Below are 16,530 nucleotides of genomic sequence, written 5' to 3'. Positions count from 1 at the left end.
CCCGCGCTCTCGTCGCGAATGGGAAACCTCGATTGGCGACACGAAGGAACCGCCATCGTTCGATACTCTCGAGCTGTTTCTTGATAGACGTCTCCACACCTTAGAAGCGATGCAGCCGATCAAAGCCGATGGCTCCGCGAGCAAGTCAGGGTCCAGCCCACTAAATTACACGCGCAGCCACCTCGCTCAAAAACAAGAGAGCAAACCTGAAGTGAAGCGAGGCCGCTGTGCGTTGTGCCAGCAAGACCACTTCCTAATGCTCTGCGAGGAGTAGAAGAAGAAGACGGCCCAGGAAAGGAAGCAGATAGTCGAGCAGAGAAAGTTGTGCCTTAATTGTCTCGGCAGGCATCAGGTAGGCGAGTGCACCTCCAAAAGGGCGTGTTCGGTGTGTGAAGCTCGTCACCACTCTTCGTTGCACGAGGCATATCGCGATGACGCCGTCGCGAAATCGTCACACGTCGCGCAGGGGCCTTTCGACCGGCTTGCCACCGTGCTTCTCGCGACCGCTTGCGTTCGAGTAGCCGACCGTCACGGCATCTTACACCCGGCGCTCGCGCTCATCGACCATGGCTCGGAGTCAGGGGGGGGGGGGGGGGGGGGCAGAAGTCTGGTACAGCCAAGGGCCGCGTCTCGCTTTCGCTGTCACCGCAACTCGGAGGAGCGGCGATGTCCGTCAGCGCTCTCGTACTTCCGCGGCTCACCGTCTACGCCGGCGGGCTGCACTCCGGAACGAGGACCTGGCCACATGTGGAGGGCCTGAAACTGGCCGACCCCGTATACAGCGCCGCTGACCAAGTCGACATTCTCCTCGGAGCCGACGTCCACGCCGCCATCCTCCGCAAAGGTCTACGAAGAGAAGAGCGCCGCGAACCGCTGGCGCAGAACACGACTCTAGGATGGATTCTGTCGGGAGCGATCGGCGGAACCACCTCCTCCCTACCGGCGCATACGCATCAGTGCCGGCTGGAGGACGACCTCGCAAGCGTGGTGCGTCGCTTTTGGGAACAGGAGGACATGCCGATGACCGCCATCGCCATCTCCAAGGACGAGCAGGAGTGCGAGCACTTTGTGCGCACGCATTCACGAGGGCCTGACGGGCGCTACACGGTGCGCCTCCCGGTGATCGAGCCTCTACCGGACCTCACCGGCACACGTCGCTCGGCTCTGCGGTTGCTAAAGCAGATGGAGGTTAGGTTCGGACGAGAGGCTTCGTTCCGGGAACTATACACGGAATTCATGAGTCAGTACGCGAGCTTGCGGCACATGACGCCGGTCTCCCCGGGCTCGGACGTCGTTCCGGAGCCACGATGCTACCTCCCTCATCACGGGGCGATGCGGGAAGCGAGCACCACGACCAAATTGCGAGTCATGTTCAACGGCTCGACCAAACTGCCGACAGGCGAGACACTCAATCGGCATCTGAAAATCGAACCAAATCTGCTACCATTTGCCGAGACGTTTACATGGATGACGTCCTGACCGGAGCACCAACCATTGCTGAGGCCAAGGAGATGCAGCAGCAGCTCACTTGATTTGCAGGGCGGGCGGATTCCCCCTCAAGAAATGGTCGGCGAACTCTGCCGAGCTGCTCGCGGCCCTGCCAGCGGAAGACCTCTTACAACGAGACCCTCGATGATGGCAGCCCGGGGAGAGCCACTCGACTTTGGGCCTCCGGTGGCATCCTCACGAGGACTCGTTTGCGTTCTCAACGCCACCGCTCCAGCTCTCAACTGTAACAAAAAGAACAGTCCATTAATTAACAGCGCGACTGTTTGACCCGATGGTATGGCTCGCCCCCACCACAGTGCGAGCCAAGATTATGATACAGGCGACTTGGTTGCTAGGGGTCGACTGGGACACCACACTGCCTGAAGGCGATGTGCAGAGGTGGCAGGAGTTCCAGATCGAACTCCCCTTCCTGGAGCACATCCGCGTTCACCGTGGGCTCACGGGCAGAACGGCTTACCGACGTGAAATCCATGGCTTCGCCGACGCCTCCGAAAAGACCTATGCGGCCATCACGTACCTGCGAACCGAAACCTTGGACGGGAAGATCAAAGTCACCTTACTGAGCGCAAAAACGAAGGTCGCTCCGTTAAAGCAGGTGACATTACCACGCCTGGAGCTTTGTGCGGCTACGCTGCTCTCTCGGCTTGTCGGCCACATCGGCCGCGTCTTGGATGCCTCGGACATCCCTATGCATCTTTGGACGGACTCAACAGTAGCCCTTGGATGGATCCGCGACCACCCGGCCGGCTGGAAGACGTATGTGGCCAACCGTGTCTCGGAGATCCAAACGTCCATGCCTAATGCCGTGTGGCACCACCTTCCCGGACGAGACAACCCAACCGACTGCGCTTCGCGAGGGCTGTCACCGAAGGAGTTGGTAAACCACCCCCTCTGGTGGCAAGGTCCGTCGTGGCTGAGCACGGAGACAGGAGGCTGGACGACCACTGGGGACGGTGACGGCGAGAGCGAGCTTCCCGAGCAGCGCGCCTCGAGCCACGCGACCACGTAAGTCAAGGAGGAAAGCCAGGAGCCCGAGATGCTGAAACTGTACTCGGCCCTGCATCGGCTACTACTGGTCACTGCCTGGTGTTGTCGCTGGTTACGCCGACCCTTGGAGAGGTTGGCGCCCGAAGTACGAGCCAATCCTGTCGTCCAGCGCGTCCTTAGGGCATCTGAAGTCGAGGAGGCGCGCCTGAGTTGGATCCGAGTCATCCAAGCTGAAAACTTCAAGAAGGAGTTAGCGGCTATTGAAAAGGGCAAATCTCTGCCCACACGAAGTCAACTTACCCGGTTAACTCCTTTCAGAGACCCCCAGGGAATCCTCAGAGTCGGCGGTCGGATCAAGCGCGCTCTCCTCTCCTATAATGCCCGGCACCCGATCATCTTACCTGGAGAATCAAACATTACTCGCCTCATCATCGAGGCGTATCATCGCCGGACCCTGCACGGGGGCATGCAGCTGACACTGTCCTCCATCCGCCAGGAGTACTGGATCCCCCGCGGGCGGACGCTCGTCAAAAGCAGCATCCACCGCTGCTTAACGTGCTTGCGATGGCGGGCGGCGACTCCGCAACCACTCATGGGGGACCTGCCGCGGCCTCGAGTGACACCGGCTCGGCCGTTCCTCCACACAGGGGTAGACTACGCGGGATCAATGTGGCTACGAACCTCCGGGGGACGAGGGCAGCGCGCTACGAAGGCCTTTTAGGTGGTCTTCGTCTGCCTCAGCACCCGCGCCGTCCATCTCGACGTAGCGTCCGTCTACTCCGCTGACGCCTTCCTGGCCGCGCTGCGTCGGCTCATCGCGCGCCGAGGGCTATGTCGAGCCCTCTATAGCGATTGCGGCACAAACTTCGTGGGTGCCGACGCCCAACTGCGAGCGCTCTTCGCAGCCAGCAGCCAGAAAGGCCAGCGCATCGCGAAAGGTCTCGCCGCCGAGAGGATTGAATGGCACTTCAATCCTCCGGCGGCCCCCAATTTCGGTGGACTCTGGAAGGCGGCTGTCAAAGCGGCGAAGCACCACCTCCCGCGCGTCATCGGCGACGCGAAACTAACATACGAGGAGATGGCCACCCTGTTAGCCCAAATCGAATCGTGCCTAAACTCGCATCCGTTACAGGCCTTGTCCGACGACCCGGAGGACCTGGAGGCCCTTACCCCCGGCCACTTCCTCGTCGGCACAGCACTCAACGCCGTCCCGGAACCATTCCTCGCGTTGGAAACTACGACGAGACTATCCCGGTGGCAGCATTTGCAACAGCTGCGGGACCATTTCTGGAGCCGGTGGTCCCGGGAGTACCTCCATTCGCTGACGCACCGGCCGTAATGGTGCCACGCCGACGAGGAAGTCCGAGAAGGCCGGCTGTGCCTCCTAAGCAGCGAAACGACGCCGCCAAATAAGTGGCCCCTCGCCAGGGTCGACCGCGTGCACCCCGGGGAGGACGGGGTCGTCCGGGTCGTCGTCGTGCGCACCGCCTCCTCTAGTTTTAAGCGACTACTGTCGAAGATTATTCTCCTCCCGGTCAGCACGGCACCGGCGGACGACGCGTAACAAGAAAAAATTAAATTCTGTTTCTCTTGTATTATCCGTAGAAATAAATGCGAGTTACGCGAGGCCCACACTTACACTTTACACTGCACACTTCACCTCACAATACGCCTACACGCCACACACACTCCACTCCACACTCATAAACTAAAAGGCACACCGGACATCGCACAATTAATAATCGCGAAACGTTCTCCATAACGTCATTAAGCACGCGTTGTTACTGCAATTCACGATCGAAGCCGTGAATGAAACGCGCATTCCTTAGCGCCCTACCGCACCCCGCCGGCCGCTCGCCCAACTCAGCGCCGCGCTCGCGCCACGTGATCAAGCGTCGACGATAGCGGCGTATAGCCAGCAAGCGCTAAAAGGCGGATAATTGTCGTATGTTCCACAATACGAGGCGGGCGGAATGTTCGAAACCGAACGAACAGAAATAATAAGAGAGTAATTATTATAAGATAATGAGAGCTATAACGAAGGGCGACTAAGCGCGCTCGAAAAATGGCGCTCTAGCAGCCATGTCACGCGTCGCGCGGCGCGCGACAAATAGGAGCGCGCTCCAACAGCGGCGCTACGCGAATCGCGCCCGGCTCGCGGCATCGCTCTTGCCTATCGATGCGGGCCACGCAGCAGTCACCCGGGAGAGCCTGAAACGACAATCAAATTGCAATAACAACATTCAATTTAAACTAATCATCGCAAACAACAACCGGCGCGATCTTTTGAGACAAACATGTAGAAAATTCTAGAACACAAAAAGAACGGTTGTATAAAAGCTCTCTCGGGGAACCGCCGGGCGCACTCGATCTGATATCTTTGACGTGACAGTGTGTGATTTTCTCCGTTTCGAAAACGTTCGCAAAAGTTAAAGTAGCTCGCTTTGTCTTTAGACCATCGCTCGTGGTACGCGAATACGCTAGTTTTCGAGGATATTCATCGCTCGTGAATATCAACTTCGTGGCCTCTCCGTCGCGAAATATTCTTCGCTTGCGAATATTTGCGCCGAGATCGATCCGTCGCTCGTGGAGAATTATCGTTGCGCTCCCGGTCGCTCGCCGGAGCCAGACATGGTTAAGATTAGCTTAAATCTTATCGAACCGAATCTTGTGAATTATTTATTGCTAAAAATAAATTGACTGCTTTTTACAAAACCGTTTTCGTGTCCTTTTTACGCGATCCACGCGCTCCCGCGTTCACTCGCGCACAAGTAGACACTTGCGATTCATCGCTACTTATATCTATCACTTGCTTAGTGTCCCTACTTTGAGTTTCTATAATGTTCTTATTTCTATCGCACTTTCGGACGCTTTTACGCGTTTGCGTCCTTTCGCTCGCTATTCGCTAGCGATTTTACTTTGGTGTCTTTTTGGCACAGCACCTTTCGGTTTTTCACAACCCGATAGCCAATTCTCGCATTTGGCTTTCACCGCGTTTTTTACGATTTTCCGCTCACTAGTTTCTATCGCACTTTTCCCGATAACAATAATTTCGGGTTTTAACGTTCTTTCACGCGCACTGTGGGCACTTTGCTGCTCTTCCCTCTCGGTTGTGAGTTGTGCGGAACTGGTTTCCTCTTCTTGTTTTCCTACGGTATGGAGAGACAGGTGTTTGTTCCATCTCGACAGTGGAAAAAAGTTTTCTTCTTCTTTCAGCTTGCCGCCCATTTCTCGGCATGCCAGTCGTCCTAGAAGGATGCCTGGTTCCTCAGCATCCAGAATCATCGCCTCGATATCGACAATATTCTTGAAGATCTCCACCCTTATTTTGACAGCTTTGAATCTTATTTTTTTCTTTCTTTTCAGGTATGCTGGGATGGATTTCGAGTCTACTACTCGTTCGATTCCTTGCTCGATTCAATTTGCTTCACCGCCGCTGTGGTGATGACGTTAAATTCGCCTCTCTTGTCAAAAGGAATTTTTATTATTGTGCCTTCTGCGAGTCCAGGAAAATATGGCACGCTGGTTTTTCCAGTCACCAGATTGGTTAGTCTTGTAACATGACGCATGCCCTTCTCACTGATTGAAGGTTTTCGTTGTATCGTCTTGCTGTCACTCGCCGTCGGATGTCCGTTGCATTCGCTGTCCTCGGATGACTGTAGCGTCTGCTGTCACTTGACGTCGGATGACCGCTACATTGGTCATCGCCAGCCGTCGGATGACCGCTGCATTTGCTGTCGCTAGCCGTCGAATGACCGCTGCATTTGCTGTTGCTAGCCGTCGGATGACCGCTGCATTTGCCGTCGGCAGTGTCTCGCGCTGTATAAAGTTTCAGCGTCTTATCGAGATTCTCCTCCTCGTTCCCGTCAGACTGCGTTTGTATCGACAGTGGCTTCCTGATAGAGAAAACCTGCGCTCGTTGCAAAATTTCTCCATCCCGGTTAACGAATTTATTTTTAATATCCGATGGTAATTTTTTCAATCTATCGGATTTGCAAAAGGTTCTCGGTTGCTTTTTTCTCGAGAAGAATTTTCTTACGCACTTTATTATTGCGTTTGATTTAAGGTTTAGACACCCTTTATCGGTGTGTGTTTTATAGTTTTGACGCTTTATATCGGCGTTAGTTTTATAGTTTAGACGCTTTATATCGGCGTTAGTTATTGTTCCTGCTTTCGGAAAAGCTTCGGGGAATTTAATCCTAAAATTCCTTCCGCATTTTATTTTAGCTTCATATTTGGCAAGAAAATCTATACCTAGTATGAGTCCGTGTAACAGACTTTTTTGAACAAGGAGAAAATCATGCGTGTAAACGGTCCTGTATATGGAAAAGCTTAATTGTAATATGTTCGCGACAATTTGGCCGCGATCTGAGAACGCTTCCATCAATAGAAATTGTTTAATCGGTTCCACACGCATAAGCCCCTCCGCCCCCCGCTCATCAGCCTGTCGCATGTCTTCCGTTATTACTGAGATTTGAGAGCCCGTATCTATCAGGGTTTTTATTTTCAAATTCCCAAACGTGACAGACACATACGGTGTTGAGTGAAAACTCAACATGTTTTTGTGTTCGCCCGACACCTTGTTAATATCGCGGTTAATTCCCGTTGTACGAATTAACGCGATTTCTGAATTTTCTATAGCGTCGTCTGACGCTTTTAATTGCGTATGCGAACTCTTTAAACCGTCTATTAGTGTTTCCGGTTTATCCCTACTTCCGATTTCCGCTACCTGTTCTCGAGACAAGAAATCTACGACCGTAGTTTTATAAACGTTGTATTATTTCCTTTGTTATAATCTCGTTATAATTATTATTCGGTAGTTCGTATTTAATCGGTGTATTAGTTTCTTTAAATTTACCGATATTACGATTAAATATATGCGATGCGTATTTATTCGGACTGGCAGTGTCGCATTTGTAATCCGATCCATCTTCATTGTGTACGACGCTCGCGCTCGCCGCTGCGTTAATCTGATCGCGTTGCGTCATACGATGTCGACGCGCCACTCGCGCTCGCCGCCATTGTCCGTCTCGCTCGCTCTCTCGCGCTGTCTTGCTCAGCTGCTACGTCGCCCGCCGTTATCTCCTGAGCCTCTTGCGCACTAACGGTGTCCCTTGTGACACATGATATCCCTTTGTCAGGCGTCGTATCGCTCGATTGCGTGTTTTCTACGACGACGGTTACTTTCGTCGCATTTATTTTGTCAACGAATAAATCTACGTAGCCCGGAATATCGTTTTTACATTTATAACAGTTATATAACATGCAGAAAACTAAATTTTTTTTCTTTAGCATGCACGGTTGCTCGAAATCATTTTTTACGACTCCTCTAAAATATAATTCGCACGCTATTGCCTGCTGATTTGCGGAATTATCTATTTCCGCGTTTCCTTTTACAGGATTTATTATTTCGCTCTCCCGTTCATACAACAACTCTTTAATATTACTCGATTTCACGTCTGTTTGTACGGAATCTATTTCTAAATTTCCGGGTTTGTACAAATCTTGCGCTACATTTTGAATGGTTTCTTCGTATATTCTCCCGAGACGTTTATTTCTCCTGCTCGCAATTCCCTGCGATTTCTCTATTTCTAATTCTTTCGATGTATCTACGCAGTTCCACGTTCTGCCTTTTAAGCTGTACCTTTATCAAAACCTGTTTTGCTAGGCTTAACTTCGTACTTGCTTTCGCTCGCGCACGGATATTATTTAGTTCTCGCGGATTAACCGGAGATTTTTTACTATTAGGCACTGCCTGTTCGGATTCACGAACTATATTTGCTACTTTGTTTGCGTTCGAACTAATAAACGAACACGTATTTAAGTTCTCACGGGTCCTAGCCGGTAATTTTTTGAACTCGACGCTATTTGCGTACTTTTCTTCCGTACTGGCTTCCGCTCGCGCACGGATATTTACTTTTACAGACATTTTGTCTTTTACTTTGCGTTTCGCGATACTATCATCCGTACTCGCTTCCGCTCACGCACGGGAATTTACCTCCTTTAACTTACTTCTATTTGCTTCGCATTTCGCGATATTATCTTCCGTACTCGCTTCCGCTCGCGCACGGGAATTTACTTTTTCAAACTTAATTGTGTTTACTTCGCGTATCGCGATTTTATCATCCGTACTCGCTTCCGCTCACGCACGGGAATTTACCCTTTTAAACTTTGTTATTTCGCGTTTCGCAATTTTTCCTTCCGTACTCGCTTTCGCTTACGCACAGAAAATAACTACTTTTACTTACTCGCGGCTATACCGGAGATTTAACTGTAGGCTATTCCTATTCGGCTTCACGAACTAAATTCGCGTTCCTACCTTTCGTACTCGCTTCCGCTCACGCACGGGAATTAACTTTTTACTCACAGCTAAACCGGAGGTTTCTATTTAATTATTAGGCTATGCCTTTTCAGGTTTACGAACTAAATACGCTTTCCCCTTTACCGTTCCGACCTTGTATTTGTCCGTCATTACTTTATTTTATTTCAATCGCGAATATTTATTTGTTTTAACACGGCACTACCGATCGTCTTCGTCTCCGCGTTACTACGTTATACGCAGAGCGTTCTGCGCATTACATGTACACGGTTTTCGCTTGTGTGCGTATCCCCTTCACTACGGTTGCGTGTTGCTAGCGTGGATAATCTGGCTACACTGGCATGCGCACTTCGGTTGCGCGTCGTTGTTCGCACCGCTTGTCGCGCCGCTTCGCGCGCTATGTTTCTACATACCGGGTGTCACGCAAATTCGTATCCTTACAATCTTCTTTTCCTTTTTACAGAGTTTCGCTGTTCTCATCCCCATGGCTTTCGACTTGCTCATGGTTACGCAAATTACATATTCAGTGCCTTCTGGGTAAGTATTTACATGGAAGTGTCTTATGCGTAAGTATCTTATGAGTAAGTATATACAAGTAAGTATCCTATAGGTAAGTATGTAACGGATAAGTCTATAAAAAGTAAGTATCTTATAGGTAAGTATATAATGTTTGTGATCGCTCGGTGCATCTGGCAGAGTTTCTGAGCCCACCAGTGTTAAAGAATTGCTCAACAGCGATATCTGAGCTACCTGATTTTGCGGAGACATCAGACAAAGGACACACTGCAGAAAAATCATGCTGGTGGGAGGATTGGGGGATGAGAAATTAATGCTGTGCCCTGGTTGAAATAAATGTATGAAGGAAGAATGTCATAATGTTTACGGCTGTGTGTTTGCTCCTTAAGCATAATAATGGTGACTGGTTTGTCGCCGCATGCCTATTAAACCGGAGACAACGATTAACGTATGAGAGAGGTTATGGCGACAGTGTTGGGCCACCCATGGTCATGATTTTTGATGAGAAGTGGGATGTGAATCTGCAGGTATTGTTAACCAGAAATAATTAAATTTTAACGATCTTGTATTGGATCGCTCTTAATTGGGATTATAATCAGTCCTGCCGGCAGGTAAATGATACAGTGGTGCTATACCGACACTGTCGTTGCCCTTCTGGCTGTACTTTGATTAATATACATGTAACGTTGTTCCTTATTGTGTTTTTATTAAACAATATGTTCTCAGGACTGTTGTGTTGGTAAGTGTAAAGACTGAATTGTATGAATCGCACCGTTAATGATTGGAACTACTACTCCAGACAACAGAAGCCGACGGAAGATATCGCTGGATATATGTATTGGGAGCTTTGGGCTTGAGACATTACTAGTTGTCAGGATTAACAGCGTGTCTTGTGCTTTGAAATGTGTGGATCTGATCGAGATTGGTTATTACTATATTAGTATGATTAAATATTATTACTATTATTCCAGAGTAGGTAACGCGATTGAGGTTATTTGACTCTAAAAAATACGTGACAATGAGATCGATAGTTAAACTGAGTTTCATGGATGTCTCCATCCACTGTCATTGAGTATTACTCTGGGTAACCCCTATCGAGCTAACCCCCCCCCCCACCTTGCAAAAATAAAAAAACAAATAGCGCACAATTATGAGCTATTTATGAGCTTTCATATCCCGCAAATTAAAAATGTTGAGCTCGTTGCACTGCGCAGGAATTTAATACTTTTGGTGGGGGGGCTGAATCGATATCGACTCAGCCTCCATTTCAAAATAAAAATATTCAATCAATCTTTGCGGCAGAATTAGGAGCTATTTATGAGCTATTAAACTAATACAGTTTTAATTTTTGAGCTCATCCCCTTAATACATAAAACCACCCTACGTCTCCCCAGCAGAAGAGAGAACAATACTCAAAATCAAGAAAATTAATTATTTTCCGACTAAATATTGTTTATCGATTTATAAGCTCGCAAAATACGCAAATTTTGATTATTGAGCTGCAACCCCTTTTAAATAAGAGAGAGAAAGAGGGGGGGGGGAAGCGGGAGAGCGGGAGAGAGAGAGAGCGGGAGAGGGAGCAAGAGCGGAAAAGAGAGAGAGAGAGAACGGGAGAGAGAGAGAGCGGGAGAGAGAGAGAGAGAAAGAGCGGGAGAGAGAGAGAGAGAAAGAGAGAGAGAGAGAGAGAGCGGGAGAGAGAGGGAGACCGGGAGAGAGAGAGAGAGAAAAAGCGTTATTACGCGCTCTGGGATAAATCCCCTAAAGCACTTAGGCAATAATTACAAATAGAAATAAAATACCGAATTGAAATAATAGTACACACTTAATAATTACTTAATAATAGTACGTAGTATGCCAAAAAATAACCACGCGAAAACTTCAAAAATTTACAAGAATTACAATAGAAATAAATACAAATTAACTTAGTAAGACCAGATGAAATAAATACATAGAGGTTGAATAGGCAGAAACAATATTAATTAAAGAGAGACATGCATGCGATGGAAGAAAGGCGTAAGTCAGAATTGTAGAAAGAGGAAAGTCGGAGAAAAGATATGAATCATTCACACTTCAGCAGTGAGATCGAGTAAATGCGCATAGAGTCCATTTTTAAAAACGACCGATGTACATCAACAAAAGGAATCTCAAGAAATACATATTATAATCGTGCCAAAATTTTGCAAGATGTTTTCCCGATCTAAGTAGGATCTCACAGAAACAACTGCTCCACCTCAAGTTTTATGATATAATTTTATTTTTCAGGTCATTTCATAATATGCGAATTATATGATATTGAAAATATTAATAAAACTGTAACGGTAGAACCGTTACTACGGCCATCTTGCTTGCCGCACGCATACGTTCTCACTCTCGACACGCGCTATCTCGCTCAGCATGCGCTCTCGCCCGCGGACACGCTCTCGACGTGACACTTGAGCCTGCCGGCAATACCTGGCCGCCTGACCTATACTTAGATAATAAGTGCATGTACCGACCGCGCTGTAAATATAATCGCATGATAGAGATAAGTCCGCTAGTTCTAAGTCTCGTAGTCCTAGACCTGCTAGTTGTAAGGCCTGTTAGTACTAAGTCCGCTAGTTGTAACCGTATCCTAGTCTTAAGGCCTGTTCGTACTAAGTCTGCTAGTTGTAACCGCATGCTAGTAATAAGACCTGCCTAGTAATAAGCCCGCTAGATATACGACCTGCTTAGTAAGGGATCGTCCCGATTGCGCACATTACTGATCGGACACGACAATATTTCCCGATCGGACACAGACCCGATCAGACACATGTCCGATCGGACACAGTCCCGATCGGACACAGGCTCGATCGGACAAAGACCCAATCGGACACAATTCCAATCGGACACAACCCCGATCGGACACAGTATATCAGAAATATATAGGTTTGGGTTAGGTTATATCTTCCGGAAGTGGAGCCCCCCCGTAGGGGGGGCGGAATATACGACCTTCACGCATATACTTTTTCAGGCGCATACATTTCCCCATCCACACAACAATTGTAGGATGGACCTTGCTTCGCGATGGGGACTGTGTCCGATCGGAACTGTGTCCAAACGGGTCTGTGTCCAATTGAGCCTGTGTCCGATCGGGCCTGTGTCCGATCGGGCCTGTGTCAGGTCGGGCCTGTGTCAGATCGGGCCTGTGTCCGATCGGGCCTGTGTCCTATTGCAACCATATGTGTCCGATCGGAATTGTGTCCGAGTGGGACTGTGTCCGATTGCAACAGTATGTGTCCGATCGGAACTGTGTCCGATCGAGCCTGTGTCCGATTGGGTCTGTGTCCGATTGGGAAATATTGTTGTGTCCGATCGGTAATGTGCGCAATTAAGACTCACTCCTTAGTAATAAGTCCGACCTAGCACTAAGTCCGTTAGTTATAAGGCCTGTTTGTAATAAGTCCTCTAGTTCTAATCGCGCCGTCCGCGCATGTAAATAAAACCGGGAACGAATGCACGCCGCACTTGTCTTGCGCTTCTCACCGCTTTGCGACCATCGCTTCGCGCCTGCGTGTTGCGCAGATCCTGCTACCAGCGACCGCACTCACCGCACGCTATCGCCAGACCCTGCACGCTGTATGTATCTTTCTCTAACTAAATAAACTATCTCCTTCTACATATACTGTGTCTTGTAAGCTTGAGTCTCCCCTCCTCTCGAACCCGGACACCGACGAGCCGATCCGAGCGTCGAGCGAGGTGACCGCGTTACAAAACTTTACGACTTTTTGACATACTAACTACTCTAAAATGTAGTTTTATGTCTCAATCATATCGCTTAAGAGGAGTGGTTAATCTAAGATCTTTTGGAACACGTAGTTCTGATCCAAAAACAATAGGACACTTTACTGCTATTTGCCAAAAAAGAGATAATTCCTGGATTTAGTACGATGATTTAAAAGAAACAGAAATTACTGTATCATCAAATTTCAACGGAAATGTACAATTATTATTATATACCATTTAATATTATATACAGAAGCATTACATAATATTATATAATTGTTCATGTTAAATGTTAAATATTTAAATAAGATGTTTAAATAAACTATACTATAATTAGTTTTAATAAATGAAATGTGTTTAAAATAAATTATTTTCCCCAAAAAAAGACAATTTCGATTTATATAAAAATCCAAATCACATGTGTCGTAACCCGACCAATCTCTAAATATATTAAAAGATAAAACAAGTAAAGTAGAACAGAAAAGATTGAGAAAGAGCTGATTAAAGCAAAGCATTATAATCAGTGAAAGAGCTTAAGGAAAAGTAATTAAGAAAGAATAAAAGTAATAAAAGATTATTAATAAAATAAAGTAAAGATACGTGACTAAAGAGAAGAAAGTCACGGACAAGTTCTCGGAAGCTGAATCATTGGATAGTAAGAATTGTTATTAATTCATTAACTTTTATATCCTTTTGAATAGATGTAAGAAAACTATTAAATGTTGTCTCGTAATACAATTTAAATATCTGCGATCTAAGATCAAGCGACGCGGTAGCATCGCGACGCCAAGTATATATAAAAATTCGTTCTAGCTTGTCAACGGTTTGCCTATGTGAACAGACTTTAATGGAGAATAGCCTGTAAAGAAGATCTGGTTGCTGATATTTAAGAATATTGAAAAGAAGACAGGCAACGAGGTACTCCCTTCTTTTGTCAACCTTGAGCCAGCGGAGCCTTGTATAGTATGGCGAGATGTGTTCATCGATCTTGATACAAAAGATAAACCTCATACATGCGTTCATGGCTCGATATAATTTCAGATTAAGTTCAGCAGTGATGTCAGTAAGTATGGCGCAACAATAGTCAATGTGCGGATAGATGAGAGAGACAACAAGTTTTATTTTTAGTGTATCAGGAATAAGATGTCTGCATAGCTTGAGCTGGTGTAGCGTAGAGCGAACCTTGTTCGTGATGTGCGATACTTGCAGATCCCAAGATAGGTTGTTCGCAATCCAAACTCCTAGGTACTTTACATGAGCAGAATATGCCACATCGACTCCAGCAACAGTAATTTTTGGAACTGAAGTTAGATCAATTGCGTTTATGTATCTTGACGTACCCATAATAATTGATTGCGTTTTATTCGCATTTAGTAACAGTTTGTTTGAAGTGGCCCACGTGAGAATTGAGATGATGTCACTATTTACTCTGTTAACGGTATCGGCTAGGTCTTGAGGTTTACAGTGATGGTAGATTTGCAGATCGTCAGCATATAGATTGTATTCACAGTGTCGCAGCGTGTGTCTAAAATCTGACAGATAAAGTGTGAACAAGAGAGGTCCAAGCACCGAGCCCTGTGGTACGCCCATCCTGACCAAGGTCGGAGGGGTCAGATAATCGTTGACCCTGTCACGAACGGCCTGAGATCTTCCAGTGAGATATGAATAAATCCATCTGAGCACGGTTTCCGAGAAATTGAGGCTCTTCAACTTCTCAATCAGCGTGACATGCTGTACCCGGTCGAACGCCTTGGAGAGGTCAAAGAAAACGGATATAGTGACCATCCTGTTGTCTGCAGCTTGTCTGACCTCATCAAGCATCCTGATGAGACATGTCTGCGTTGAGTTATGCTGTCGATAGGCTGATTGACGGGGATCAAGAAGATTGTGATCAGACAGATAGAGACAGATCTGATCGCAGATCACTCTTTCAAGCGTCTTGGACATAGCAGGCAATATGGAGATTGACCTATAGTGCTGCACTTCGATTGGGTTTCTAATTTTATGTATTGGACAGACAAGCGCCATCTTCCACCATTCAGGGAAAGTACCCCTTGAAAGAGAAAAGTTAAAAAGATGTTCAATTACCGGCATAATGCAAGGCAGAGCAAGTTTGATCATTTTGAGAGAGATTCCGTCATTTCCAATAGCGCCAAACCCATTACCGTGAAAGATCCTCCTGATAGTAAGAGAGCTGACCATATTCCTTCACCTTGGTCAGATCGTCAACGATACACAAGTCAAGGAGAGTGCTTGAATTCTTCAGATGATGCGTGGCCTAGTATGGCACGAGGAAGAGGCTGGACGATAAAACGAAAGTTTTTATGGAACGGCTGTCATAAGTGCTCATATCACTTAATATGGCGGAGGCACGATGATCACGCCATAAGCATGGTCCTGATACATGGGTAAGGCACTCTGAGTAAGAGATGTGAAATATAGTGCATAGCTGTTGATTAACAACCAATACAGTGTCACCGCATTAATGAATAATAGAAAATAATTAAGAGTTAAAACTTAACATGGTTATATTTTATTGGGTATGGCCGGTTAGGCGGCAATATGTAGTGTTGCCACCTTGAGATGTCCTTATGTGTCAGGACTGTGTATTTGTGTATCTGTAGGGATTAGATTTTGAAAGATAGATTCTGTATCTAGAATCTAAAGCTTTGTGATTGGCTGTCTGTGGACGGTTGGTCGGTGCCACAAGCCGACCGAAAATGGCGGCATCCGGACAGCTATGACTGCGCATTCTGGTCTACGTATTAATGTAGATAATTCTAACTGACCTAGTTAATGATAATACTGATGCACAGTAGTGTGATAATAAGAGATCTAAAGTTCTACAAGTATATAGAATCTAAGCTTTGTGATTGGCTGTCTGTGGTCGGTTGGTCGGTTGGCCATGCCACCAGCCGACCAAAAATGGCGGCATCCCAACTGGTATGACTGCGCATTCTGGCCTGCGCATTAATGTGGACAATCCTAATTGACCAATTTAATGTTAATACTGGTGTACAGTAGTGTGATAATAAGAGAACTAGAGATGCTGCAGGCATGTAGAATCTAAAGCTTTGTGATTGGCTATCTGTGGACGGCTGGTTGGTGCCACCGACCGACCAAAAATGGCGGCATCCGGACAGTCATGACCGCGCATTTGGCCTGCGCATTGATGTAGATAATCCTGACTGACCAATTTAATGTAAATATTAATGCACAGTAGTGTGATAATAATAGATCTAGAGCTTATGAATGATACGCGTGGATATAATTATTATACATATGTATGGATTCCGCATAGTCCGGTATAAGCTGGATAAACTTACACATAAACTTATATATAATTATAATTAGTGTTTGTATCGTGATCAGGCATTGGTCTGAATCTAATGTAGAGCTGAAGATTATGTCCCCGTATAGTATCCTATGACGTAATCTAGGTATTAGTAGAAGGG

General features: G+C 47.1%; 2 protein-coding genes across 2 annotated transcripts; both read left to right on the top strand.

The window, feature by feature from the left end:
• The first annotated feature begins 666 nt into the window (after window positions 1–666).
• LOC115239483 lies at window positions 667–1,479 on the top strand. The gene has a single exon (XM_029814025.1). It carries the CDS (start codon window positions 667–669, stop codon window positions 1,477–1,479), a length of 813 nt encoding a protein of 270 aa, XP_029669885.1.
• A 1,066-nt stretch (window positions 1,480–2,545) lies between these two features.
• On the top strand, window positions 2,546–3,835 carry LOC115239482. The gene is made up of 2 exons (XM_029814024.1): window positions 2,546–2,994; window positions 3,238–3,835. The coding sequence occupies exons 1-2, from the start codon at window positions 2,546–2,548 to the stop codon at window positions 3,833–3,835; spliced, it is 1,047 nt and encodes a 348-aa protein (XP_029669884.1).
• The last annotated feature ends 12,695 nt before the right edge of the window (window positions 3,836–16,530 follow it).

The sequence above is a fragment of the Formica exsecta genome, unplaced genomic scaffold, assembly GCF_003651465.1.
Source record: "Formica exsecta isolate Colony F162 unplaced genomic scaffold, ASM365146v1 scaffold380, whole genome shotgun sequence".
NCBI classification, from domain to species: Eukaryota; Metazoa; Arthropoda; class Insecta; order Hymenoptera; family Formicidae; genus Formica; species Formica exsecta.
The sequence above is the reverse complement of the archived record's forward strand: the minus strand, read 5'-3'. Positions and strand labels throughout refer to the sequence as shown.